The sequence below is a fragment of the Sorex fumeus genome, unplaced genomic scaffold (genome assembly GCF_029834395.1).
Source record: "Sorex fumeus unplaced genomic scaffold, SorFum_2.1 ptg000007l, whole genome shotgun sequence".
Lineage (NCBI taxonomy): Eukaryota > Metazoa > Chordata > Mammalia > Eulipotyphla > Soricidae > Sorex > Sorex fumeus.
The window spans coordinates 8,450,906-8,478,186 of NW_026606064.1; the positions used below are offsets into that span (position 1 = coordinate 8,450,906).

At 50.1% G+C, this 27,281-nt stretch overlaps 1 protein-coding gene across 19 annotated transcripts in view; it reads right to left on the minus strand.

Annotated features, from left to right (window-relative positions):
* The window catches only part of MADD (MAP kinase activating death domain), a 49,167-nt gene that overhangs the window by 11,010 nt on the left and 10,876 nt on the right, over positions 1 to 27,281 (minus strand). For 5 of the 19 annotated variants that reach the window (XM_056138873.1, XM_056138881.1, XM_056138855.1 and 2 more), the window contains exons 8-30: positions 26,960 to 27,138; positions 26,417 to 26,652; positions 25,694 to 25,853; positions 25,340 to 25,443; positions 25,061 to 25,254; positions 24,597 to 24,721; positions 23,486 to 23,625; positions 22,020 to 22,121; positions 20,695 to 20,754; positions 20,269 to 20,371; positions 19,764 to 19,950; positions 19,497 to 19,647; positions 19,027 to 19,233; positions 17,280 to 17,333; positions 16,179 to 16,279; positions 14,570 to 14,653; positions 14,150 to 14,308; positions 9,739 to 9,847; positions 9,454 to 9,516; positions 8,927 to 9,047; positions 8,731 to 8,836; positions 5,863 to 5,973; positions 1,884 to 1,991 (exon numbers count right to left, since the gene is read on the minus strand). In XM_056138873.1, the coding sequence (XP_055994848.1) occupies positions 1,884 to 1,991; positions 5,863 to 5,973; positions 8,731 to 8,836; positions 8,927 to 9,047; positions 9,454 to 9,516; positions 9,739 to 9,847; positions 14,150 to 14,308; positions 14,570 to 14,653; positions 16,179 to 16,279; positions 17,280 to 17,333; positions 19,027 to 19,233; positions 19,497 to 19,647; positions 19,764 to 19,950; positions 20,269 to 20,371; positions 20,695 to 20,754; positions 22,020 to 22,121; positions 23,486 to 23,625; positions 24,597 to 24,721; positions 25,061 to 25,254; positions 25,340 to 25,443; positions 25,694 to 25,853; positions 26,417 to 26,652; positions 26,960 to 27,138 (2,964 nt within the window). The remainder of the gene's footprint in view (positions 1 to 1,883; positions 1,992 to 5,862; positions 5,974 to 8,730; positions 8,837 to 8,926; positions 9,048 to 9,453; positions 9,517 to 9,738; positions 9,848 to 14,149; positions 14,309 to 14,569; positions 14,654 to 16,178; positions 16,280 to 17,279; positions 17,334 to 19,026; positions 19,234 to 19,496; positions 19,648 to 19,763; positions 19,951 to 20,268; positions 20,372 to 20,694; positions 20,755 to 22,019; positions 22,122 to 23,485; positions 23,626 to 24,596; positions 24,722 to 25,060; positions 25,255 to 25,339; positions 25,444 to 25,693; positions 25,854 to 26,416; positions 26,653 to 26,959; positions 27,139 to 27,281) is intronic. The other 14 variants (XM_056138891.1, XM_056138957.1, XM_056138922.1 and 11 more) reach the window with 7 other exon arrangements.

Sequence of the window (27,281 nt, forward strand, 5' to 3'; positions counted from 1 at the left end):
CTTACCTCCTTACTCTCTGTCTAGCCCTCAATTATGCAGTGATTAAAAAAAAATCCAAAAGGATCCATATCAACCTCCAAGATAGATTTGGAAGGAAGTGAAAGACACTTTCTTTTACTTTATTGTTTTGTGGTTGGAGATATTTACAGTATATACTATTTCGTGTTTATAATGAAAAGGAAAGGCTATAAAGATGGCTTTTATAAGTCTTTGCAAATTGCTAGCATGCTGACTGCAGGCTGTGCTCTGAGGGCTATCAGCTCATCTCCCATGGCTGCTGGAGGAGGAGGGAGTGAGGCTTGTTCTTATCTGGCATGGCAATGCTTGAAGGGAAAATCAGGGAGATGAAAGGGGTCCAGTCTTCACCCCAGGGGCTTCGGATGAGGGGGCCCTTGCACAGGGTAGAGGGAGCCCTATATGTCAAGGGTTCTTCAGAAAACATTTATTTATTGAATTTTTGTTTTGTTTTGATCTTGGGGCCATAGTCAGCAGTGCTCAAGGTTTACTGCTGGCTTTGTACTTAGGGATCACTCCTGATGGTATTCACAGGACCATGCTGGGTGCCAGGAACTGAGCCCAGGTCTGCCACATGCAAGACAAACACCTTCCCTACTGTACTGTATCTCCAGGCCCTATTAATTTTTAGGCATTATTTTGATGGGGGCCACACTCAGGGGCTCAGGGGCAGCTCTTGGCCTGGTGCCTGGGGAATCATGCTTGGCGGTTCTCAGGAGATCAAAAATCCTGTGGTCTAGGGATCAAAGCCAGGCCTCATGCATGAAAAGTATGTGCTCAGGGGCCGGAACGATAGTACAGTGGGCTCGGCATTTGCCTTGTATATCTGAACTCTGGTTCGATCCCCAGCATCCCATAATGTTCCCCAAGTACTACCAGGAGTAATTCCTGAGCGCAGAGCCAGGGTAACACCTGAGCATCACTGGGTGTGACCCAAAAAAACAAAACAAGGAAGAATTTATGTTCAAATGTGATGACATTAAAAAAAAAAAAAAACAGTGGAGTTCATGCACAGTTCAATCAGCCTAATCAGTGGCTGAATAAATAGCAGTACTCCTAGATAAATTACTACATAAAAAAAAGGGAGATTAAAGAAAATTAATGTACATGGTTGCCTATAGGAGGAAAGGATGAAGTAGATGGAAAACTGAGTGGGTAAGAATGAGCACACGGGCTGGAGCTATAGTACAAGCAGGTAGGGTATTTGCCTTGCATGTGGCCGACCCAGGGTTTGATCCCCAGCATCTCACATGGTCCCCCGAGCACTGCCAGGAGTAATTCCTGAGTGCAGAGCCAGGAGTAACTCTTGAGCACTGCCAGGTGTGACCCAAAAAAGAGAAAAAACAAACAAAACAAGAGTGAGCACACAGGGGCTGGTGCAATAGCACAGTGGGTAAGGAGCTTGCCCTGCACACAGCTGACCTGGGTTTGATCCCCGGCATTCCATATGGTCCCCCGAGCCAGAAGTGATCCCTGAGCACAGAGCCAGGAGTAAACTCTGAGTAGTGCTGGTTGTGGCCCAAAGAACAAACAAACCACCAACAACAAAAAAAGAATGAGTGCACAGCTTCCCACTACCTAGCATTTCATGTGGTCCCAACATAAGGGCAATAAAACTATATGAACTACTTAGTGTGTGTGTGTGTATGTGTGTGTGTGTGTGTGTGTACACACATAACACACGTATATGGGTGTATATATGGATGTATATATGTACATAATGGGAAACCATCTTTTCTACCATTTGCAAAATAAATGGATTATGACATTTAATTAGAAAAATGGGGGAAATATTCTGGCATCAATTGTAGAAGTTCCTGGTGGCTCTCAAATGTTCTTTTAGATCCCTGGCCTGAACCAGCACCTACCTCCATGAAAAAGATGTCTCCATTTGTGTCTGTGCCTGCATGGACCACAAATGTCTGCTTCTTCATGTGCCGGCTGCCACTGGACCGGATAGAGAGATCACGTCCATTCTGAGGAAAGAAAAGTCACTGAGGGATACATACACATTTGTCTCCTAGAGTGCTTTGGGCTAAGAACCCGACATTCAGCAATCAAATTGGTTAACGGTTTCCTTAGCAGTACCATCTTCTCACAGCGGCCACCAGGGAAGTATTTTCAGACTTTCAAAAACTGCTTGGGGACCACATGGAGCAGTGCTCAGTAGGTGCCAAGGTCACAACCGCCCACACCTGGCTATGGTGGAGGAGGTGGCCATGTGTTGACAGGTCTAAACCCAGAGCCTTGCACATGCAAGGCCCTGTGTTCAACCACGTGAGTCACATCCTCATCCCCCTCCATGCCTTGAAGATTCCTGTAAAGTAAAGTAAAGGCCCTCCCGTTGATCATCGATTTGCTCGAGCGGGCCCAGTAACATCTCCATTGGAGACTTTGTTGCTACTGTGTTTGGCATATCGAATATGTCACGGGGAGCTTGACAGGCTCTCTTAAAAATTACTAATCGGGGTCGGAGAGACAGTACAGCAGGTAGGGAGCTCCTACACGTGGTTGACCTGGGTTCAATTCCCTGGCACTCCATATGGCCCCCTGAGCATTTCTTGGAGTGATCCCTCAGCACAGAGTCAAAAGTATATAACATACCACTGAGCACAGCCAGGTGTAGCTAAAAAATAAATTTACTGACAACCGTGGGACCGGGGTGATAATTTAGGGGTTAGGGTGTATGCCTGGCTGGCACCAACCTGGGTTTGATTTCTTGTATCACAGAGCCAGGAATATTACAAATATATATATATATTTTGTAAAATAACAATTTCCCCAAGTCCCTACCTACCCCCCAAATACAGAATAGCAGAAAAGTTGCATTGTTTAAAAATTTTTTGTAAACCTCCAGTGTTTGACTTAATAAAAAATGTAGCTGGATTTCACTATCTGCTTCTGTAGTCAATCCACTGTGATCTACTGCTTTGGTGGAAGTATGAAGTGAATATCTGGTCTCCCAGATACTTGTCTGGGAGAGAGGAACATTTCAATGGCCTCTACCAGGGAATTATGGCTATTCTCCTTTCACACCGTAAGAGTAAGATTGGTTATAACTTGGAATCAAAAACACATGAAAGGGTTGCTACATTAAAACCCTTTGCTGTGCTTTTGTGATTTTTAGTCCCCCTCTTCCCTTTACCTGAAGATAGAGGGTCCAACCCTTGGCTGCAATATGCCAGAGATCCCACACTCTTACTGTGGCACTAGGCCTCAAACAATGGCAGTGTCTGCTGGACCTCAGCTTGTGAGGTAGTCCAGAGACTGACCTCGTAGCCCTGTGCCTGAAAACCAGGCACTCTGCCAGTGGGTCACAATTTGAACTCTACCTTACAGTAAAAAATTTTAGGGACCAGAGAGATGGTACACTTGCCTTGTATATGGTTGACCTGGGTTCAATCTGTGATATCCCACATGGTCCCCCAAGCACCTCCAGGAGTGATTCCTGAGTGCAGAGCCAGGACTAATCCCTGAACACTGCTGGGTATGGCCCAAAAACCACACACACAGACACACACACTTTTAATTTGCTTTCTTGCACCTGCTCCCTTTCTTTGTCATTGCTGCCCTGGCCAGATGTCACACAGACTTGACTGTGGTACATATTAGGGGCTGTACATTTTTTGTTATTGTTGTTTATTTGATTGTTTTTGGACTATATCCAGTGGTGCTCATGGCTTACTTCTGGTCCTATGCTCAGGAATTATTCCTGACTGTGATCAGGGTACATACATGGTACTGGGAATTGAACCCAGGTCGGCCACATACAAGGCAAGAGCCCTATCCCTGTACTATCTCTCTGACCCAGGGGTTGTATATTAAGTTGTGGTGCTGACACATACTTGACTGCAGTGTGCCAAAGACCACGTGCTTCATTAAGGTGCCAGAGACCTTGATGATGGTTCTTCCACGGTCACGCTGGACATCTGTGGTGGAACTGAGGAAGGAACTTACAACCTTAAGTCTGCAGAGCAGGCACCCTGCTAAGGCGTTGCCCCCCCAGTTCCCTGCCTTACATTTCAAATGGATCTTTTACCCACACTGGGATACATTTTTTACTATCTCACATGAGTCACTTATACTATGCTGGTCTGCTGCGTTTTGCAACTCTTCAAATATTGATAAATTTCATTATGCAATATCAAATATCCCAGTCAGGGTGGGAGATAGTGCAGGGGTTAAATCACATGTCCCACATGTAGTTGTGCCTAATTCAATCCCTGGTATCACATATGGTCACTCAAGCATCAGAAGGGGTAGGCCTGGAGGCCCTGAAACACTACTGAATTAATCCAGGTAATTTCAGCACCACAGGTCTTGACATTGATCCACTAGTCTGCTCGACCAAGAATCATCAATGAGTCCCCCGGAAAAACAAAAAAACACCTTATTCATTAGTATCATCAATCTTGGGGCTGGAGCAATAGCACAGCGGGTAGGGCGTTTGCATTGCACGCAGTCAACATGGCCGACCCGAGTTCGATTCCTCAGCCCCTCTCGGAGAGCCTGGCAAGCTACTGAGAGTATTGAGCCCGCAAGGCAAAGCCTGGCAAGCTACTCATGATGTATTCGATATGCCAAACACAGTAACAAGTCTCACAATGTTACTGGGCCTGCTCGAGCAAATCGATGAATAATGGGAGGACAGTGACAGTGATCATCAATCTTATGGATCTCAAAAGATTTCCCTTGTTTCTGTTTTTTTGTTGCTCTGGATTTACTCCTGGATCTGTGATCTGAGATCATGTCTTAAGGGAGTCTGGGATACCATATATGGTACTGGGGATTGAATCAGGGTAGCATGCAAGGCAAATATCTTAACCCCTGAATTATACCCGAGGTACTAGAAAAATTTTCAAGTACTGACATATTTCAAGCTCAAAACTTCCCCCAAATTCTCATTTTCATTTAAATCCTACCAGTTGTTGTCCTTCGTTTGTTTGTTTTTTTGGGTCACACCCAGTGATGTTCAGGGGTTACCTGGCTATGCACTCAGGAATCACTCCTGACAGTACTTGGGGGGCCATATGGGATGCCAGGGATTGAATCCCGGTCAACAACATGCAAGGCAAATGCCCTCCCTGTTGTACTATTGCTCCAGTCCATGTTGTTGTCCTTAAAATGATAGGTTTGCTTTATTAATTTTAGAGAAACAGTTCTCAAGTATCTAACTCTGAATTCCCATAATTTGTTAATTGTTCTGTCTGGTAAAAATAAGGTCCCATTAATAAAGGTCTAGTTCACCCAGCCACTCAAAATATCATCAACCGCTCTTCTTTAAATCTACCATGCTTTGGCATGTGGCCCGAATGTTTTAGACACATTTCTTTCTTTGCTGCAGAAATGTTGCCAAGATGAATAATCTGCTGAGATGCAAAAAAAAAAAAAAATACAACTTTAATTGCTTCCTGCAGGACATCCTTCGGTGAAACTGGTCTCTTGATTTAAACCAAGAGGCATGGCACCAAGGACCAAAGTGGACGGGAACCACTGCCTTGGGCCATATCAGGTATCCAGGGTGCCCCCCACCTCCTCTGCCTCTGTCCCAGCAGTGCAAATGTCAACCCAGTGAAAAGGATACATGATATTTCAGAACCTAGTCAACCCTAGTATAGGCCCCGTATGGAAATGAACGTGCCACGATCATTCTATCTGAACACAGTGGATCCTACTCTATCCCCAAACGGAAGGGCGAAAGCCTCAGAGTCAAATGCTTATGCTCAAAACTGAGGAATCTGAAAATATGCTGCTGTCAAGAAATGGCCGGTGGGGAGAAGTCTGTGCCTTCGGACGCTAAGCCCATGGTAGTGAGGCTGACCTCCCTGGGACGGCTGTGAGGCTTACCAGGTCGGCCAGTTGGTCGAGCACTTCATTGATTTGCTGGCTGTACACAAGCCCGATGTGTGACTTTCCCATCAGGCGCCGCACCTTCTTCCTGATGTCGTTCTTGTTTACCTGCAAAGCCCAGAGAGGGGCTGCTGAGGGCTCTGCTCTCCTCCACCCGAGGCAGAGGGACTTTACTGGGAAACTGCCTCCTCTCTACAAGAGGGGAATTCTTTTTTTTTCCTTTCAGTTACAAAGCTTTCATGTTTGAGTTTCGGTCATACAATGATCAAGTAACCATCCTTACACCAGTGCACATTTTCCACCACCAAAATTCTCAGTATATACCTTGCCCTGCATCCAAAACCTTTCCCTGCCTGTGTGGCAGACAATTTCCACAATACTCTCTCTCTCTCTACTTAGATTACATTCAATATTTCAACATCAGTTCCATCATTATTATTTGGAATTTTCCCACCACCACTCAAACCTGCTGAAAAGGCAATGCTAGACAATTCATTTTGTATTGCTTGTTATGAATAGCATATGATGTTATATTATTCTGCGAGCTCCTGGAATTCTAAAATTTTAACAATTAGGGTCTAGAGAGATTTCTGCAGTGAGCTGCTCAGTTCCGAAATTCATTTGTGTGTCTGTGGATCATGGCCATTTAGGAGCTTAATAAGTAGTCAGGGGCAATTCGTGGGCGTCATCTCAGAGTCCCATCGGGGCAGGGGGAAGGAGAGGGACAGGCTCCTCCCCTGTCCCATGAGGCTTGGCATTTGTGGCTACTGCTCCTGCATAGAGAGGGCACTTCTGAGAGAGCACCAAGTGTGAGGGAGGACATTCGACCATGTGTTCTGCTGACAGGCTGGGTAGCAAAGCCCTGGCTGTACCTCTGGGCAGCTTCCACAGCTTAGCACTGCTCCGGCTCCAGCAAACCGGAGTGTGACTTCCCTCTGCCTAGCCTGGAAACAGCTGGGGCTCCTTCAGAACTGTTCAGAGGTTCTGCACTTGGCTGGAAATGTGACACCTTTCCAGCATTAAGGCTGTTCCCCTTTCCAGCCAGAGTCAATTGGTACAAAAGGTGCATTGATAACCTCACAACAGGGACACGAGTGCACTCCCTGCGATTCAACAGAGTCCTCCACACTGGAGAGGCTGGAAGAGGAGCAGCTCAGCCTCTCGACAACTTTCCTCCCCACCCACCCAAGCCCAGTCTCGCTCTCAGGACAGGATTCCTCTGTCTGGTGGCACGCTGCTTTCAGGCCATGAAAATCAAATGCAACCAAGTCATACCAGCATCGCCATTACTTGGTTAATAAGCAGCTCTTTCCACATGATGTAAAACTCGTGATAGAGGGCAGAGAGTGATTTTGCCACATCCTGTCGACGATTTCAGAACCTACTACTAAAAATGTAATTTAAAAACTGTTTTAGGGGTCAGCAATTAGGGCACATGCCTAGCATGCAGCAGACCTGGGTTCAAATCCCAGGACTGCAGAGCATCAGAAGGATCACCAGGTGCAACCCTGGAGATCTTGGAGCATTGCTGGATGTAGCACCACTGGCCCCAAGCAGCCTTAAATCCTCGGGCCCAAGCACTGAACTGCCAGCTTGGTTGGCTGAGAACTGTAGACAGGTGCTCCCAGATCTCCTAAGGAACACTTGGGAGGCTCCCTCCCCAAACTCTTTTCATTGCATTTGGAGGGGAGACCTATGGCATCCTGAAACTACTCAACAAAGAAAATCAAACAAAAATTCAAAATCAATAGCACAGAGCCAGAGAGATAGTATAGGAAGCAAGGCACTTGCCTTGGAGGAAGCCAAACTCCAAGCCCCAGCACCATATATGATCCCCCATACATGGACAGTAGTCGCTCCTAAGCACAGAGCCAGGAATAGGCCCTGAACTGCCAGGGAAGGACCCAAATCAAAAAAACAAATGAATAAGTAAATATCTAAAGGAACATAATATGGAGGCCAGAGTGACAGTACAGCGGGTAGGGCATTTGCCTTGCACACAGGCAACCTGGATTCGATCCCCAGCATCCCATATCATTCCGTGAGCACCGCCAGGAGTTATTCCTGCACAGTCAGGAATAACCTCTGAACATCATTGGGCGCTCACCCAAAAAGACAAAAAATATGTATATAAAACAAAGAGAGAGAGAGAGAGAGAGAGAGAGAGAGAGAGAGAGAGAGAGAGAACGGTATAGAGGCCAGGGAAATAGCTCAATAGGCTGAAGTGCATGCTTGGCATGTAAGAACCCGATTGAAACCCTAGCATGGCAGAGCATACTGGGAGTAGTGCAGAAGCACTGCTGGGTGTTGCCAAACAAACGTATAGAATCATCAATCATCTTTGATTGATGATTGGAGCATTGCTCGGCTGGAGGGACAGCTCACTGGCTGGAGCTCATACTTTGCATATATAGGAGGCCCAAGTTCAATCTCTAGCACCACAGGGGCTGAAAATGGCCTTGAGTATTAAGCCAGGAGTAGCCCTGAGTGTCAACATAAGCTCAGAAAACAAAAAACAAACAAACAAACAAAATAAACCAAAAAAGTTATCAAAAGGGCTGGTGTACAGCACAGTACAGCAGGGAGGTTGTTTACCTTGCACGGCCAACCTAGGTTCAATCCCCGGTATCCCATATGGTCCCCCGAGCCCCACCAGGAGTGATTCCTGAGTGCAGAGCCAGGAGTAACCCCTGAGCATCGCTGGGTGTGATGCAAAAAAACAAAAACAAAAACAAAAAGTTATCAGGGCTTGGTGACTTCAGATCAACAGAGCACGTGCAAGTGTGTGAGGTATGGAAAGGAGACAGGAAGAAGCCTCTCTGTCCAGCACTGGCACCAACCAGGCGGAGGCAAAGCTGACTCTACCTTCATCAGCAGCATGTAAGAGATGAGGTTGTGCAGCAGTGTGGCCAGCAAGCGGTCCTCATCATCCTCCAGGCGCTTCCGATCATGTTCTCCCAGAGACAGGTACCTAGACACCACAAGTGAGCTCTCAGATGGGGAACCACTGGGAAGAGGCCAAATTTGCCTTTTTTCCTCAAGGGTTTCCTAGGCCTCGTACCTGTCAATCATTTCCTGGGGCCCTTGGTCCATGCCCATCCCTTCTCTCTCCACCATCACAGCATCTAGGAACGCATCTTCCCAGAACTGCATCTGGTCCCAAAGAGTAGAACGCTCTTTGCCTGTGAGGAACAGAGGTTGTTTTAGGGCTTGATTTAACATATTAAAAATACAGGGCTGGAGCACATGCTCTGCATGCAGGAGGCCTCAGTTCAACTGCCAGTACCACACAGACCCCCAAGCACCAAGTCAGGAATAAGCCCTAAGCACCACTAGGTAAGGTCTAAAAGTTAATTAAATAATAATAATAATTTAAAAAATAATAACAACAATAATAATAACAGAGGTGTCAAACCAAAATCAAGACTAAACTCCAGTAAAAGGGAATCATTAGAAGTTCTAGGACAATGGAAACACAATCATCCCACCCAGACCTAATATTCCTGTGGAGCCCAGCTGCCTCCGAGTGAGACTTAGCCTGGCCCCCGCAGGAGGAGGGAAGAACACAGCACACAGAAAGGCGGTTACTTATAGAAAAGGTCTCCATAGCAGCATCCTCTAACTGGTCCCACATCGATCCTTTGTCCCTTCCTGCCAATTTGGGAGCAGGAAGGACCACGGTAGCAAGAAAGGAAAGAAAGACAGAAAGATAGAAGCTGTTGATTAATACCAGAGATGAGCCTCTTCTTGCTTTCACCCCCTGCTTTCTCTGGCCCCATGATGGCCGCTGGTCCTTGGACACTGGCGCAGAGAGTGGCGGTGCAAGACACCCTCCTCCCTAGCTGCGCACAGCTCTGGCCCCTCCGCTCTCACCTAGGAGCCCCTCGTAGAGGTAGACGCGCTGGCTGACATCTTCAGAAGAGCGCACCGGGCTGCCCCCCAGCTTCTCTCTGACGCCCGGCTTCAAGCTATGGGCTTTACCCTGCAGAGAAGAAGGGACAGGTAAGCTATCTGAAGTGCCACAAGCAGGGACAAAATACAGTCAGCAGCTCCATACAGGGTTCGCAGGCACCATCTCTCCCAGTCCTGCTCCACGAGCCCTGCCTGTGTGGCTCTATTTGCCCCAAGGATCTGACAAAAAGCCACCGTGACATTGGGGAGGGCATTTACCTTGCACACGGCCGACCTGGGTTCGATTCCCAGCATCTCATATGGTCTCCCGAGCACAGCCAGGAGTAATTCCTGAGTGCATGAGCCAGGAGTAACCCCTGAGCATTGCCGGGTGTGACTCAAAAAGCAAAAAAAAAAACTTAAAAAAAGAACAAGCAAAAAGTCACTGTGATAATCCTGCTTTACTGTTATAGTAACCAGGTTCTCTCTCTGACTTAGTTCTTTTAGTTTCTACAAAGAGTCTTCTCAAAATAAAGAGATCCAGCAAATTCTCGCAGCAGCACAGAGCAGCTGAATGGACACTGGGTTTATTTTGTTCTGTTCTGCATTCCTTCCTCACCCCCACCTGCCTAAGGGCCTCACAAATGCAAGGCAAGCACTGACCACTGAGCCACATCCCTGACTGCACACTGGGTTTGATGTTGGATTGATGAGGTTCCAATCCTTGCCTCTTACTGTGTGATCTGAGGCACAAAACTATAGCTTCTTCGAGTCCCATTTCCTAATTGCAAAAGAAAGGAAGGCTGCAATGCCTCCCTCAGAGCACCATTAAACACATATAAAACATTGAACATTAATTCGTATTTGAAAACTGCTGATTTCTTCTATCCTACCATGTCTTAAAAACAGCTGCCCCTTAGAAAATGTCACTAATGGGACCGGAGAGATAGTACAGTAGGTAGGGCATTTGTCTTGCATGCATCCGATCTAGGTTCAATCCACAGTACCATGTATGGGCCCCCAAGTCTCACCAGGAATAAGCCCTGAGAACTGCTTGGTGTGGCCCAAAAATAAGCAATGGGGCCTGTGGTTGTGTGAGCTGTATCTGGACATCGAGGTGGGCCCAGCCAAGGAGACAGACAGACTTAGGTATCCCTGCCTCACTCATCTTACATGGTCACTTTAAAATAAAGAGTCCACTCTGGAGTCAAAAAATAAATGAATAAAAAAAAATGGTCATACTCCCAGGGGGCACCACCAGGAGTGATCCCTGAGCACCAGGCCCTGAGCAACATCAAGTATGGTCAATCTTCTCCATATATACACCCACACATATACATATATACATATATATATGTAATAAAAATTCAAAAAGATTTTGGGGGCCACAGAGACTTTACAGCGGGGAAGGTACTTGCCTTGTCCTAGGTTTAAATCTCTGATACCCCATATGGTCCCTAAGCTCTGCCAGGAGTGATTCCTGAGCACAGACCAGGAGTAAGCGCTGAGCATAGCCAGAAGTGTCCGAAAAACAAAAATATAATTTAAAAAACCTAAAATAATAGGGTTGGAGAGATATTTCAGTGAGTAAGGAGCTTGCCTTACAAATGCACTTGCCTTGCATGTGGACAACCTCATAACCTGGGTTCAGTCCTTATAACCTGACATGGCCCAAGACCACCAGGAGTGACCCCTGAGCACAAAGCCAGGATTTAAGCCCTGAGCACCGATGGGTATGGGCCCAAATCCCCAAAATAGAAAAGGTTTTAAACTAGGGGAGAGGTATATTTCAAGCCAGTTTGACAACACATGGGAAAAGCATAACAGAGAAGTCACTGACCAAAGGTTATCAGAAAATCCCTAATTAGTGCATAAAAATGCCCAACCTCCTGCTCACAGCCCAATCCTTTGTTGAGTGATGCACACTAACTTAATGTGATTTATTTCCTAACAGACCTTTTTTGAGCCAAGAAGTTGAGTAACTGCTCTCAGCGTTTCAACTGGGCAGTGTCTTTGACTACCAGTGAGAACAAGTCAGATGTTCCAGGAAGGGGAAGGCTGTGTACAGCTGAGTGACTTCCTGTGGCAAAGTTTTAAGCACGCATCTCATTCTCCCCAAACCACACTAACCGGAAAGATCAAAAAGGCGCTTAGGGAATGGCCTGTTAAGACTTGGGGAGCTGAGACATATTCACCTCTGTGGCTTTGCAAACTCCAATTCTCTCCCCTTCCTCCCTTCTGCGATGTCACCTGCTCACTTAGAAACATAAACAGAAAGCCCTGGGCAGGGAATGATGACCTATTAAGGAATTGACCTCACTCTTCATTCTTTCTACAGTTCAAAGAGCTCTTGTAAAAAATATCCATTCTTAGGGGCTGGAGAAATAGCGTGTAAGGTGCCTGCCTTGCATGCCCAGGTTTGATCCCCAGCACCCCAGAGTATACCCTGAGCACTGCCAGGAGTGATTCCTGAGTGCAAAGTCAAGGGTAACGCCACAAGCATCGTCAGTGTAGCCCTCCCAAAACAAAGACTATCCATTGTTGGTGGTCAAGTGTAAGTAAGGCACTTGCCTTGCATGTGGACAACCTAGGTTAGATCCCCAGCACCTCATATGGTCCCCCAAGTCTACCAGGAATGATCCTGAGCACAGAACAGGAATAAGCCCTAAGCACCAATGAAAGTGGCTCAACACTCCCAGGTCTATGGCACTTGTTTTGCATGTGGCCTACCATTGTTGGATTCCCAGCACTGCGTATGGTTCCCCAAGCACCACCAGCAGTAGCCCCTAACACTGAGTCAGGACTAAGCTCTGAGCACTGCCCAATATAGTCTAAAGCACACACACACACACAGAAATAATAATAATAATAATCATCATCATCATCATCATTATCATCATCATCATCACCCATTCATTCTTGGTCCAGAAATGTTGAGCTTAAGTGTGCAAGGAACTGGGTTCTATCCTAGCAATACTGGGTGTGTCCTCTACAACAAATAAAATAATAATAAAAGGAAATATGTATCATATAACAACACATAAGGTAAAGGTAAAGGCCCTCCCGTTGATCGTCGATTTGCTCGAGCGGGCCCAGTAACGTCTCCATTGGAGACTTTGTTGTTACTGTGTCTGGCATATCGAATACTCTCGGTAGCTTGCCGGGCTCTCCGAGAGGGGCGGAGGAATCGAACTCAGGTCGGCCATGTTGGCCGCTTGTAAGGCGAACGCCCTACCGCTGTGCTATCACTCCAGGCCCATAACAACACATATTATATGATATATAATATATAGGTACAATACAAATACCTATTTTCAACTTGAACAAGTACAAGTGTTTAAGAGTGTTGATGGTGCCCAAAGAAGCACATCTGCAGTCAAATGCAGCTTAAGACACGGACTAAAACTGATCACTGCCTACTATGGGGCTCCCCACAAGTTCTTTCATTCCTCTGGCTTTCTCCCCACACCTGTAATTACAGCAATGTACTGAATTACAAACTTCTGGAGAAGGGGGAATGAAAACTTATTTACCTCTGCTATTTGAGAGCAGAATCTGGAACTTAGTAAATCACATGTTTACTGAAGAAGGAAGACTTCATATGACATTGGGAACATACTAGAAAGGAATGCTGTTTCAAGGCACCCAATAGAGGAGAGATGAGAACAGAATTGGACCAGTCTATAAAAGAGGCACAATGCCACTGAAATGTGGACTGCAGCAGGCACAGGTGTCTCTTGGCCTCAGTGAATCACAGTGGGCTGGGCTGGTTCTCAGAGACAGAGCACTGGCCTTGCAGGAGTGAGCCAAGTTCCATCCCCAGCACCCCAAAAATAAAGCAAGCAAAATAAAGACGGGGGCTAGGGCTACATAGGGTCTGAAGTTCTAATCTAAATAGGTTGGGAGTTTAACTTATCACTGAGTAAAGCTTTACTCATTACACAGAGTTGTAGAAGCCTGAAATCATGGAATCATGTGACTAAATGTAGCCATAAGAAATATTTCTGCTAGGCTTGTTCTTCAAGACCATGTTCTCCCTTGAACACGTGTCTCACTTGCTTGTCTCAATGCCTGACTATTTCCACTTTAGAGAAGACTGTGCGCATTCTCTCTCTCTCTCTCTCTCTCTCTCTCTCCCCCCCCCCCCCCAAACATAAACATGTTCTTCTCTCTCCCCCTCACATCTTTCTAAAGAAGTTCCAATAAGACTTTCTGGCTTCACAATAAAACCAAACCAAAATTAAAAAAAAAATTTCTTTGAACGCTGATTACACGAGGACAGTGCTCCTTACTTTTTCTTTCTCTTGTAACTCCCTCCTAACTTTTCACTCTGTTCTAACCCACACCTCCCAGGAGATCTGGCCTCCCTCTCTGGTGGGCAAACAATGCTTACAAAGATGGCACTGGTGGCAGAGTTGGTCTCAATCTCGCTGTCAGACAGAGTGCCCCGAGAGCTTGCTAAGTAGGCGCTGCCCTCACCACCTGGGCCGTCCCCTGCATTACTGCTCAGGTCACTGTCCGCTCCCAGGGTTTCTCCAGAACTGTTACTCACCTGCGAAGAGGGAAAGAAAAAAAACGGCTGTGAGGGATATTCTACAGGGAAGGCCCCAGAAATGCCAACCTGGTTAAAAGCACTGCTGCTGTGCACGAATAATGGAATTTGAAAGGCATGCCAGTCAGAGAGCCTTGGAAGTACCTTCTGGACAAGCCGGAAGAGCCGAGCTCACCTGAGACTCAGAAGAGCCTCCTGAAGAAAGCAGTCCCCGGCCCCAAAGACCCTGCCCACCCAGACGCCAGTGTGGTGTTCCCCTACCACGGTGCTAACTTCAGAATCCTGGCTGGAGCTTCGGATCATCACAGCTGGACTCACGCCGATGATGGAGTCGGGGTAAGTCCTCTGAAAGCAGAGAGCGGGACTCAGACATGGAAGCTGACGTCAGGGATGCCCATCTCCTCTCAATCTCCTTGGAAATGCTGGCACTTTCCCCTCCCCCACCTCCTTACCATCCCAGGATATGCCATGAGAAAAGTAACCCCCTCATGTGCTAGGGAGATGGCTCAAAGGCATAAGGCCCCAAGTTCTCTGACACCATAAGGTCCCTCAGCATGGTGAGGAGTGACCCCAAAAGCACAGTGATAGGAATAGCCTCTGAGCACCAAACCCCCAAACACACACAAAAACGTTTTAAATGCACCCCTGAGGGGTGGAAGCAATAGTACAGTGGGTAGGGCCATTTGCCTTGCACACGGCTGACCGGAGTTCAATCCCTGGCATCCCATATGGTCCCCCAAGCACCGCCAGGAATAATTTCTGAGTGCAGAGTCAGGAGTAACCCCAGAGCATTGCTGGGTGTGACCCAAAAAGCAAAAAATAAATAAGTAAATAAAATGTACCCCTGGATAAAAAGACATGGCTTACATAATAATAATCAATATTCAAGAAATACATGCCCAAAATAGAAAATACATGACAAAATTAGGAAATATGAAGAAGCCATAACCCTACAGCCTATAAACCACTGTATTATATATAAATATATTATATATATTAATATATTTCCTTCCAGCCTTTTCTATATGTATTTTTTCTTTACAGTGCATGGGATTGAACTCAGGACCTCACAAACGCAAAGTGAGCACACTACTGCTAGCTATATCCCTGACCCTTCTCTGCATTTTGGCATAAAACTAGAATAGTACCACAGGTAAACACCTCCCTGTCATTATGGCTCATTTTTGAGAATTCAACTCTTTCTTTCAGGGGATGTTATGGGGTGCCATGGATCAAACTAGGTCAGCCACAAGCTAGGCAAGTGCCTTCCCAGCTGTACTACCTCTTTGAACACTTAATCTTTTTTTTTTTTAAGCCACACCCTATGGTTCTCAGGGCTTACTCCTGGCTCAGGGATCACTTCTGGCAAGCTCTGGGGACCTTATGGGGTGGTGGGAATCGAACCTGTGGTCAGCTGAATGCAAGGTAAGAGCCCTACCCACTGTACTATCTCTCTGGTCCTGTGAACTCAATTGTGAATGGCCTTTAATGTTACAGATCACAGATATATGAGGATATATGATATGTCATATATATACGTAGATATGACTTAATTTGTCGTTCTACTTTCATGGGACAATTCTGCTGTTTCCCACTCTGAGTGGTTCACTTGTAGGAGGATTCTGGGAGAGCCCATCAAAAGCTCTCAATTCTCGGGGCTGGAGCGATAGCACAGCGGGGAGGGCATTTGCCTTGCACACAGCTGACTCGGGTTCGATTCCCAGCATCCCATACGGTCCCCCCAGCACCGCCAGGAGTAATTCCTGAGTGCAGAGCCAGCAGTAACTTCTATGCATCGCCGGGTGTGACCCAAAAAGCAATGAATAAATAAATAAATAAAGCTCTCAATTCTCAAGAGGCAGTCACAAACCTGGGAGCCAGATGCCAGGCTCACACCGCTGTCGGCGCTGACCTGGGACTTTTTCTCTTCTGTCTCACCAAGGTCAAAGGCAGGCTTGATGCCCTCAGGCCCTGAGGAGGGGAAGACTCTGTCACTGGACAACAGAGGCTGGGGCAGGCTAGTGTAGGGAGTGCAGCAGCAGATCCCAGCCTGGCCCAGGCCAGTCCAGCACAGACATCCCAGTCACCTTCCGGGGAATGCTTCTCCTCCCCCAGGAAGAAGTCCTCAGATATCGTAAGAACCAAGTCGGACAAATAAGGCCTGGTCCCCAGGGATGCTTGCAGGCATCTTCTCCATCTGAGAAACTTCTCCCCATCACGTTTCATAAAAGCTCTCCAAACCAACATCTAAAACGCACTTTATTGTTCTCATAGAGCTTCGTGGGGGCCTGACACCATTTAGGGATTCCCCCAGGCTCCCCCATCCCACCCCACCCCAGGTCACTCTCTGCTACCCAAACACATTTCCAAAGGGGAAAGAAAAAGACAGACCCAAGGTGATAAAAGAAACTCACAGGCCCAGAGAACACTGCCGAGCCCCACCCGACATCTCTCCACTCGAGACTAAAAACCACCCCATTCCCCCTCCCCACACACCCACAATGATATGGTGGAAGGACAGAATGACAGAAAGCGAGAAAGCGTGCCTAGGCAAGCCACCAGAGAGTCGGGCAGCTACAGACTCAACACGGAGGGACAGCAACCATCTCTGCCAACTGTGCCCACAGGCCTCCAATGGGTGAGGGAGCCATCAGCCAATGAGGGGCGCTGAAATAGACAGACGTTCTCCCCACCAAGTCTGAGGCAATAGAGAAACACGCTCAAAGGAATTTGACTCAGGAAATGCCCTGGTTTACAGTCCGATTGCTCTAAGGGGAGGGGGGCAAGAAGCAGCCGACGAGTCACATACCCATGGTCACACACCACCTACCTGCTTCCATTCCAGAAACCACCCCCCCTCAGGAGCAAATTTGGGGTGGGGCTGACAAACAGAGCCTGCCCCCAATGGGCCCGGGGAGTTGGCAGGTATGGAAGACTTGGGAACAGGAAGGGGCGTTTATTTGTTCCTTACTCGGTTTTTCCAAAGCTTTTTGCCTTTTCACCTCCTGGTGCTTGTTCCACAATTCTACCCCAGAGGCAATGTAAGCAGGAGAGAAAGACAGAGAGAGTCAGAGGCTGGTCAGACGGACGGAATGGACGCCCACCCACCCAAGTCTGGGGCAGATGATTACAAATCAAGAGATTAAAAAAAAATCCATCTCCATGTGTGTGTGTGTGTGTGTGTGTGTGTGTGTGTGTGTGTGTTGGGGGGGGGGGTTGGTGAAAATCAAGAGATCGAATTCTTTAGCCCCAACTCCTGAAGGCAGGCGCCAAGTCCCCGCTGCTGCCCCTGACTGTGGTTGGGGATATCCTGCTGGTGTGCACACTTCGTGACAGAGTGGGCAGCGCATTTGCTACCTGCAGGTTGGTCTCTGGAACTGGAGTCCAAAGAGGCCTTAATAGTAGGATCGCGAACCCAACAATCAGCTTCACCCACCCCCTGCTCTCTGCCACAAGAGGGAAGTGGCCACCACCGTTACAGGCGCCAGGGAAGACCTACGATCACCTCAAACAACCTCAAAGGGTTCCAGAAGCATGACTACAAAGACAATCCCTTGGATGGGCCAGAGGCCTCTCCTGCAGGCAATCAGCTGCTCTCCTTGCTGCTGCCCACAGAAATCCTCCACCCCCTTGGAACCAGCAACTGTCCTGACAGGAGAACCTTCTTGGGCAGTCGTCTGCACAACTGCTTCCGGCAGAGGCGAGAGAGAACATGAAGGGGTCAAGAACAGAATCCTGGCAGATACTCAGAGAGAGAATACCAAACACAGCCTTTCTGTCCCTGAAAGAAGCTTTAGAGTCAGCCTGATCCTATTGCTTCAGTTTCCTGAGGAGGAGACGGCACCTGAGCAGAGGAGACATTTGCCCAGAGTCCGCTGGGGGCAGACACAAGACTAACACCCTGGGCCTTCAGACTTAAAGGTCAGCACTTTTTCTAGAGACAGTGACTTTTTCTAGAGACAGAGACAAGTGGGTGGCTGCCTCTACAACATGATGCTGACTAGAGAAAATCAGCACCCCCGAGGCTGGCCTCTGGGAGGCTAATCACCACGCAAGAGGCAGCAGTTAGAAGTCCAGGGGCCTGGAGCAAAAAGAAGGAAGACACAACCTCGATGACGCCATGTCCAGTAGGAAGAATGATGAACGAGGGGACCCCGGCACTCACTGAAGCTCTGCCTCAGTGGGAACGGAGAAGTAAAAGCAAGCTCTTAAGTCCAGTAAGCAAAGGTTTCAAGAAATGCTGCCTCAGGAATTGCACACTGAGGGTCAGAAGCTGGGGAGGTGGAATGCCAGGCATGCCCCAGAGTAGCCAACTGGAGAGCAGCGCCATGGTTTGGAGACCGACGTTAGGGACCAGACTGTTCTCTTTTGCCCAAAGATGCATCTAGACACTTCTCTGTGGTTTCAGGAAGTCATCTTTACCAGGGGAAGATAATCTAGGTGGAATAAAGGGGGGCCCATGGGAGGCCTCACAGGCCCTTGAAGCCAGATGTGAGACCCTCTACCTCTAAGATGTGGGTGAGGGAAGCCATAAATGAGGCTGACAGCAGCGAGAAGAAGAAAGATAATGCTCCTAGAGACACACACAGACCTCTCCCTCCTTCTCTAGAAAGCAAAGCATGGGCGAGAGACAGGCGGGATTCTGGATGAACTGGAAGGAAGGAGGGTTACGTGGGAAGCCGGAACCCCTCCGTCATCCCGAACACGGTGAGACATACCGATGGAGGCTACAAAATTCTCTTCTTTTAAGCTTCTGGTGTCCAGGTCCTTGGGACCCCGTCCTGTAGCACTTGGTGCCCGAGGTCCCAGCTGGGGAACTCTCAACTGCGCCATTGCCTTTGGGTCCCCCCGCCCGGCCAGGCCAGGATCCTTGCCAACGGGCGTGTGTGCACTTTCCGTTGGGCTTCGCTTCCGCTTGTCTGGCTCTGAGGAAAGATTAAACGTGGGGAGCCGTCGAGAGAGTGAGAAGGAATCCAGGGAGGGCAACGTGGCAGGTGGAGCCAGGCTACTGGAGCATGTGGGGAAGGACACGCTGCTGCTGCCCGTGACACGGAAACGTGCACTAGAGGGTGAGACCCCCGAGCCTGGGAGGAGGTGGTGGGGCCCTGGGAAACCTGTCCAGGGGCCAAGGTCACTCTTTCTTGTGAAGACACAGGGGGAGGCGGGTGGCCAGTGGGTACAAGCCTACCTTTGCTGTAGTAGTGGGTCTGGGCAATCTCCAGGAGCCCGAAGATGCTGGCCATGCCCCCTAGCCCTGCGTGGGCGTAGGACTGCTCCAGACTGAGCACCGTGCACTTGAGCAGGTCCAGCATCCCCTTGTACACCTTCCGGCTGATCTCCTGCGGCCAGAATACGGGGGCCGGAGTTTGCAAAAACTGCCCCTTGCACCCGTGTCCTCCCTTTGGCTCACGGATTCCAGCCCTCAGCCCCGGCCTGCCCCCTCCGAGACACCGACCACATCTGGGATGACGTCCTGCCGGCCCCCGTCATCAGGCGGCACCGTGCGGCTCAGCTTGCTCAGGACGAAGACTCGCAGCTGCTCGCTCTCCAGCAGCCGCCGCACCTTCTTCATGTTGAGCCAGCCGACACCCTGGCCGTCCAGCACGCTGTGCACCACCTCCTTCAGGAACTGCTGGTTCTCGCTGCGGGGGGGCACACACCTCAGCTGTGCTCATCAGCCTCCACGGAGCCATGTCCCCTCTCACCAGACCAGATGTCTACCCCAGGGGGGTGGCGGGAGGAGCCCAAACTCAAAGCCAAGGGGCAGGGCCCCCGTGCCCAAGGCATTCTCTGCCAGTTCTCGGAGGTGCTGGCAAGCACAGGTTCCTTCTGCCCACAGAGAGCCCATCTGCCCATCTCACCCCACAGCTGAGCATCCCTAAAGCGGGGGCGCGGGGGCGGGGGGGGAACCAGCTACTTTCCATCCTGAAACCTCTTCAAACAGCCTTGTTATTTATTACCTAGAGTTGCTGGACCGACCCTGGGGTGACGGGGGTTCTCGTTTCACTGTTGGGCTATGCTTAATGACAGATGACTTCTGGTCCACTAAGGCCCTCCTGTTTCCTAAGGCCAGGAGGGGAGGAAGGAGAGAAGTCACTCTTCGAGTTAGGCAGCCACACTCCGCACCCAGCCCCCAGGAGGTCTGGGGGAGGGAGGCCCTGCGCCCACACACAGGGGTGGAGGGAGTGGGGGATGGAGACTCAGGCCACACCACATGCACCAGCAGCACGCCCCATGGGCAGACACGGGCGTCATGGGGGGGCCGGGGCAGGACACGTCACGCGCGTGATGCCTCTTGCTCCAGGAGGAGGAGGACGGCCCGCAGGCAGGCACAGAAGATGCTAGAGAGAAAAGAAGATCATGCACAGCTCACGGGCAAGACCCACCTTCACCACTCCCGGGGCCGGCTTCAGTAACAATCTCCATTAGAGTATTTAGCCCAAATACTGGGACACAAAATACACAATTAGTAGGTGCACCACAATATTGCCACCCCGAGACCCCTTAATGGAGCTGAAGTCAGATAATCCAAGCATGCTCCCCCAGCTCAGTGCACACAACCTGGCAGCTGAGAGCCAGGTGACCGGGAGACCAGGGTGCTGGGGGAGATCATCCTTGAGACTATGGACTCTCAGAGCCAGGGGCCAGTGACACAAGGAGCCTTCGGGGACTGGACAGGCACATGCACGAGAGGGGGAGCGCTGGTTTTCAGGAAACATCCAGCATGGAGGGCCGGTGGGGGTGCCAGGTGGGTGGGTGGGGGCGACCCCTCTTGCAGATGCTGTCATGGGCAGTGAAGCAGGGAGGTGAGGGAGGGAAGAGAATGGGAGGGACAAGCGCGGCAAATGAATGGAAGCATCAGCATGCAGTGAAAGCGGTCCAAGTGCTCTCCTCTTCACCTGAGTCAGTGCCAATCTGGGGCCCTAACTCCTCCCCACCCTACTCGGGGCCTGTATAGGTCCCCACCACAAGGGCGGAGAGTTGTGACAACTGGAGCTTGGGAGTCCTTAGGCCCAGCTTACTGCAATCCCCCCACCAGCCTGCAAGAACATAAGAATGTCCCTGAGGTCCCTGACAGTTTCAATCAGTAGGAAGGAATGGCAGTTAGGAAAAAAATAAAAATAAAAATAAAAATCTGTTCCTCACTGCACTTTCCACCCCCGTTTGCTCAGTACGAGACTCAGAGAAAACAGATGAATGCCTGGGTAGCATTAGGAGATGCTGCTCTCGCAATGTCAGAATGACAAAAGAAAAGCAAATATACTCCTAACTGGTCCCAGATGGCAACCAGTACTGCCTCGCCCACACACGGGCCCGAAAGGGACACAAAGCCTAAGGAATGGCCTGGTCCTGGAGGTAATGCAGACACTCCACCCACCGTCCTGCGGGAGGGATGAGGAGGGCAGTAGTGAAAGCAGCGGTAATGATGCCCATGTCCAGCAGCAGGCCTCGACCGAAGCCCTCACGGGGCAGCGGTCAGCCAAAACTGCCCCACCCCAAATAATCCAAAGGGCCTACCCCTTAGCGCACAGAAAATCTCCATGTGAAAACACGAGAGCCAGTGGTGTGCAGGGAAAGGCAGGGGAAGCGACCCAAGGGGCAGCAGCCAGGTGGATGCATCATTGTCATGTGCAGGATCCTGACAAGCACCCCCAGGCCAGAAGCATTTCCCAGTGAATCCTGGTCTGGCAAAGGGTGGGCAAACTGGTACCTTTCAGACTGGGGAAGGGTGTGGTCTTTTCTCGGGCCCCTTTGGTGGGCAGCGCGAGGTTTGAAAGGCTGAAGCTTGTGCTGTGGTTCCGATACAGGCTGCCTGGAAGGGGAAAACGGCAACAACACTTGAGGGGAACCACCAGAAAAGTGGACGCCAACAAACGCATCCTCTTTACCTGTCCATTTTCAGGCAAATTCCCAGAGTCTTTAATAGATCTTAGAGCAGAATCTGGGGCCGGAGAGATAGTACAGCGGGCGAGGTGCTTGCCTTGCAACTCTTATGGTCCCCCAAGCTTCGGCAGGAGTGATCCCTGGGCACAGTGCCAGGAGTAAGTGCAAATGCGTGTGCCCCCCATCCCCACAGAGAGAGAGTGAGAGTGAGAGAGAAAGAGAGAGAGAGAGTGGGTGAATGAGTCTAGGGCCAGAAAGGGAGTACAGGCAGTAAAATGCTTGCCTTGAATGTATATGACTGGGTTCAATCCCTGGCACACACTACTAGGAGTGATCCCTGAGTACAGAGTCAGGGATCTGACTCTACCTGAGTCAGAGATACCTATGCACTGATAGGCATGGTCAAAATGAAAGAGAGAAAAGGAGAGAAAAAAGGAGGGAGAAAGAGCAGGAAGAAGAGCGAGACAGAGAGAGAGACAGAGAGAGAGCTGAGAGGGAGAACAAATAAATTTACTGCCAGGACTGCTCAGAACTTAGTAGCAACTTCCTCTGACTCCTTCCCAGGATAACAAATCAGCCTCAAGCTAACCTGGCCCGAAAGTCGGCATTTAATGTGCTTCTGATCTGAACTGGCTGCTACCTCTCCCCAGCTTCTGAGAAACTCCACAATCACACACAAACAGCTCTTCCCTAGGACAGCTCTGTTGGTTCCCAGCCTGTCTGCATTCCTCTTCTGTTATTTTTTGCTTTGGGGATAAACCTGGTGGTGCTCAGGGATTAATCCTGGCTCTGACTCCGGGATCACTCATAGAGGTGCTCAGGGAACCATTTGCAACGCCAGGAATCAAATCCAAGTCAGCAACATGCAAGGCACGTTCCAGTCTGTTCTATCTATCTCCAGCCCTGTCTTCATTCTTTAATGCTACACCTCATTTCTGAAAATAATCTCTAAGCACAAACAAAAGCCAACCGCATACAGATTCAAAACAATCTATTTTTGGAACAAAGTACATAAAAACGGCCATGAAAAAGTTGCTCACAGCAGGCAAAAGGTATCAAAAATATAGCCAAATCAAACAGGATCAAATTATTTCCGTGCAACATGAGACCCAGCCCTTTCTTTATTGATCTGACCTGAAAATACTGCATTCCCCATTGCCTTCACCAGCTGACTAGGGTTGGGCCCTGCAGACTCAGCCCTCCCTCTGCAGCCCTAAGTGGAGCCTGCCATGGCCAAGTCCAGCCGGTGGGGAAAGGGGACAAGGGCCAACAGTGTGAAAGGAAGGCACTTACTAGCAAAAGACATGATGCCGCCGAAGCCCTCTGTGCTGTTATTGGAGACGGTGGAGGTGGGCGAGCTGGCCCGGGAGTCAGACTCTGCCTCAGAGTCACTGGCCAACCTGAGGCTGCTGGGCCGCAGCAGCTTCTGCGCCCTGGAATGCACAGTGGCCCTGATGAGTCCCAGGTAGTGGGGGTCTAGACTACCTGGGGGGGTGCTCCCTTCCCACCATTTCTCAAAGCCCAGTTGAGTGGGCTTTGAGTAATACCACCCCCACCCTGGGGTGAAGACACTGGAACAATGGGGGAGGGGGAGGGAAGGAAATCTCAGTGTGCTTTGCTTTTTTCATTTAAAGAAGATAGATTTGGGGCTGGAGTGATAGCACAGCGGGTAGGGGATTTGCCTTGCACGCAGTCAACATGGCCAACAAAGGTTCGATTCCCAGCATCCCATATGGTCCCCCGAGCACCGCCAGGAGCAATTCCTGAGTGCATGAGCCAGGAGTAACCCCTGAGCATCGCCGGGTATGACCCAAAAAGCAAAAATAAATAAATAAATAAATAAAGAAGATAGATTTGGGGACCAGAGTGGTAGCATAGCAGGCAAGGCGTTTGCCTTGCATGCAGCTGACCGGGGTTCGAGTCCCAGCATCCCACATAGTCCCGTGAGCACCGCCAGGAGTATTTCCTGAGTGCATGAGCCAGGAGTAACCCCTGTGCATCGCTGGGCATGACCCAAGAAGAAAAAAAAAAAAGGTAGATTTCCAGTAGATTTCCAGAAGGACACGGAGTGATTTTTTAAAATTTTTCCTGAAAAAGGAGGCGGGGGGGGGGGGGGGGTCAAACATGTTTGGCCATGTCAGGCCTGGCTCAAAGCACCACCCTCTAGGAATGGCAGGACCTGGAGAGAATTCAGGCTTGGCAGAGGGGTCAATTCTTGGCCCAGGTTGATGTGGGGAGTCCACTGGCCGCCAGCTGGAAGGGCTCCTGGGCTCTCACTGAAGGCCACTGACATGCAGGCTAAACTGGGGAGAGTAACTCTCCCCAGTCAGTATCCCCCTCCTCAGGGGGAAGACCACATTGGGGGTCCAAAAACAGATTGTCGCAGGGTCCCCGGCTCACTGACCCCTCTCCAATTTCCGGCTGACGTCTCTCCACACTCGCTTTCCCGATGCCGGGGCCCATAGCAGACAGTGGTCTGGAGGCACTTATAGATGCCTTGTCCTCAGTTTCTGTGGAGTCCGCAGATTCCTAGAGGCCACAGGAAGGAAAGCCTGGTCACCTGAGGTTTGGAGATTATGTTTCATATTCTGATTGTTGGGGTCACACCAGGTCGCTCAGATTCCTATTCTCACACATGTAAGGAATGAACTGTGGACACCTCTGTTCTCTGTTGCCATAAACTGACACCAGGGTGGGATCCCAGGCTCCCCAGAAGAAAGCCCAAAGACCCCCTAAGACCAAAAGTCCATCTTGGAGGCTCAAGGCTTGAGGCTGTCCTGAACAGAAAATGGCGACAAGCTTTATCCTCGTTTTGATGCCAGAGAGGAGGTCCTGCTCCCCAGAAAGAGCTCCCACATGCTCACGTACAGAGCTGGTTCCGTGGACCACAGTGCCGGGGCTCCTGCTGGCGGTGGTGCTGGAGCTGGGGTGCGGCACGGGGCCTTCCTGAGATGTCTCGCTCTCCGGGCCTGGCTCCTCCGCTTCCTCCTTCTGACTCTGCAGCTCATCAATTGCCACCTCGCTGGCATCCCCCAGCGCTGCATGCGTCAGAGGATCCACATCTGCCAGAGACCACAGCCCAGTTGACCTCCGGCCCTGAGCCCCGGGCCCCGCCCCGAGGCAGCCACCTTCCCAAATGGCACTTACTTGGAGTATCCCCGCTGATATCACACTTCATCATTTCACTGACGAAGTCACCCAGAGAGGAATAGGACGAGCTCGAGTCGTCGTAGTCCATGCTGTCACTGCCACTGCAGAGGGCCAAGTGGGAGAGAGAAACCAAGGCCATGGGAAGAGACAGGGGAAAGAATTGGCATGAGGCAATGCGAAGAAAGGGGCACTCTGAGGCCACGGCTAGGGAGCAGGACAAAAGGAGCCCGACCACTGAAAGCCACCGCCCAACACACAAGCCAACGTCTCCAGGACTGAAGTCTTTGTCCTGGGAGAGCCCCCAAGGGGCTGTCCTGGTAGGAGGGTAGGGGGAGGGGAGCGGCCTCTCACCTGTCATCCGTCGGTGGCTCTGAGTCCGAGTCACGCTCTGGCGGCACACTCAGCGCCTCGGCCAGCTGGGAGTTGCCGTCATACACCCGGTAGTGGATGGGCTGCAGCTGGTGAGCGTACCACTTTGGCTTGTCCCCAATCTGGGCCGGGTCAAACATGTCTGCCCACAGGGGGGAAAGGAATTGTGAGTGAGCAACACTCAGGGAGAAAGGCCAGCCAAATGTGAAGGTCAGGCAGGAGTGCATTCTAGAGTCAAACAGGAATGGCAAGGGGCCTGAGTCATAGTGGGGAGGGCTTCTGCTTTGCATGAGGCCAACCCGGGTTCGATCCCCGACATCCCATATGGCTCCCGGAGCACCATCAGGAGTAATTCCTGAATGCAGAGCCAGGAATAGCCCCTGAGCATCATCCGGTGTGACCCAAAAATTAAAAAAAATAATAATAAAATAGAGGCCAGCGCAATAGTAAAAGGGTAGGGCATGTGCCTTGCATGTGGCTGACCCGGGTTCAATCCCCGACATCCCATATGGTCTCCCAAACACCACTAGTAATAACTCCTTAATGCAGAGCCAGGAGTAACCCCTGAGCATAGCTGGGTGTGACCCAAACAGAAAAATTTTTTAAAAATTAATAAATAAATTAAAAAACTGTAATGGCTGAGGGCAGGTGGAAGATGAGAAAGGGAGAGGGGCCCACGGGGGGATTCAGGCAGGGGAGACTCACTGTTGTGAATTCGCTGAAAGGCGTAGTTGGTGGGGTTAAGGATCCACTCTCCAAAGTACTCCACAGCCTGCGTCCTCGCCAGCTTCTCAGCGAAAGGCGTCTGCCGGGGGCGGGACGCTAGAAAGGAGCCGGCTTGGAAAGCGACCACAGGCCGAGGGAAGAGGCGCAGGGTACGTGTGTGCATCTGAAAGCCCTGCAGCACGTTGGGGGAGTTGAAGAAACGGACCATGGCCACTCTGGGAAAGAAGGGGACGATGAGATCATCCAAATCCCACACCCCGCAGGGCAAGGGTTCCTGCCCTTCCCATGCCCACCCCCAAGGTGCAGACCCCCCTGCTGAAGCCCTCTGCTCACAGGCTCCCAATAACAAGGGGAGAGCTGCCTCCAAGACTCCTCAGTTCTCTCTGAGAGGCCCGGGAAGGGGTACTACTTCTTTGATCTCAGCGGACAAGGGCGCTCAGGAAAGTGCCATGCCCCATACCAGGCTGCCGAGTGGGCAGGCGGGCTGTGTGAGCTGAGGGTGCACACCCTGCTGGGACACACCTGGTCGCCACATCCACGGAGTCGACATCGTTGCCATAGATGAGGGGGTTGAACTCAGTGGAAGGTGTGGACTGCAAGTCGCTCGAAGGCCTCCCCAAGAGAAGGGGGATCTCCTGGCCCTCGTGGAATTTCTCCAGGTTGAGGATGGGCTGGGTGTTGAGACTCATGCTGGCAAGGGCCTATGCAACAAGAAGAGAGCCCACATGGGAGGCGATTCCTGGGCTGCCAGCCAACCACAGCTTCTAGGAAAGAGCCTTCATCTGGGAGATAACTCTGTTATCCAGAAAACAGTAGGTGTTACGGAGATCTGCTGCCCAAGTCC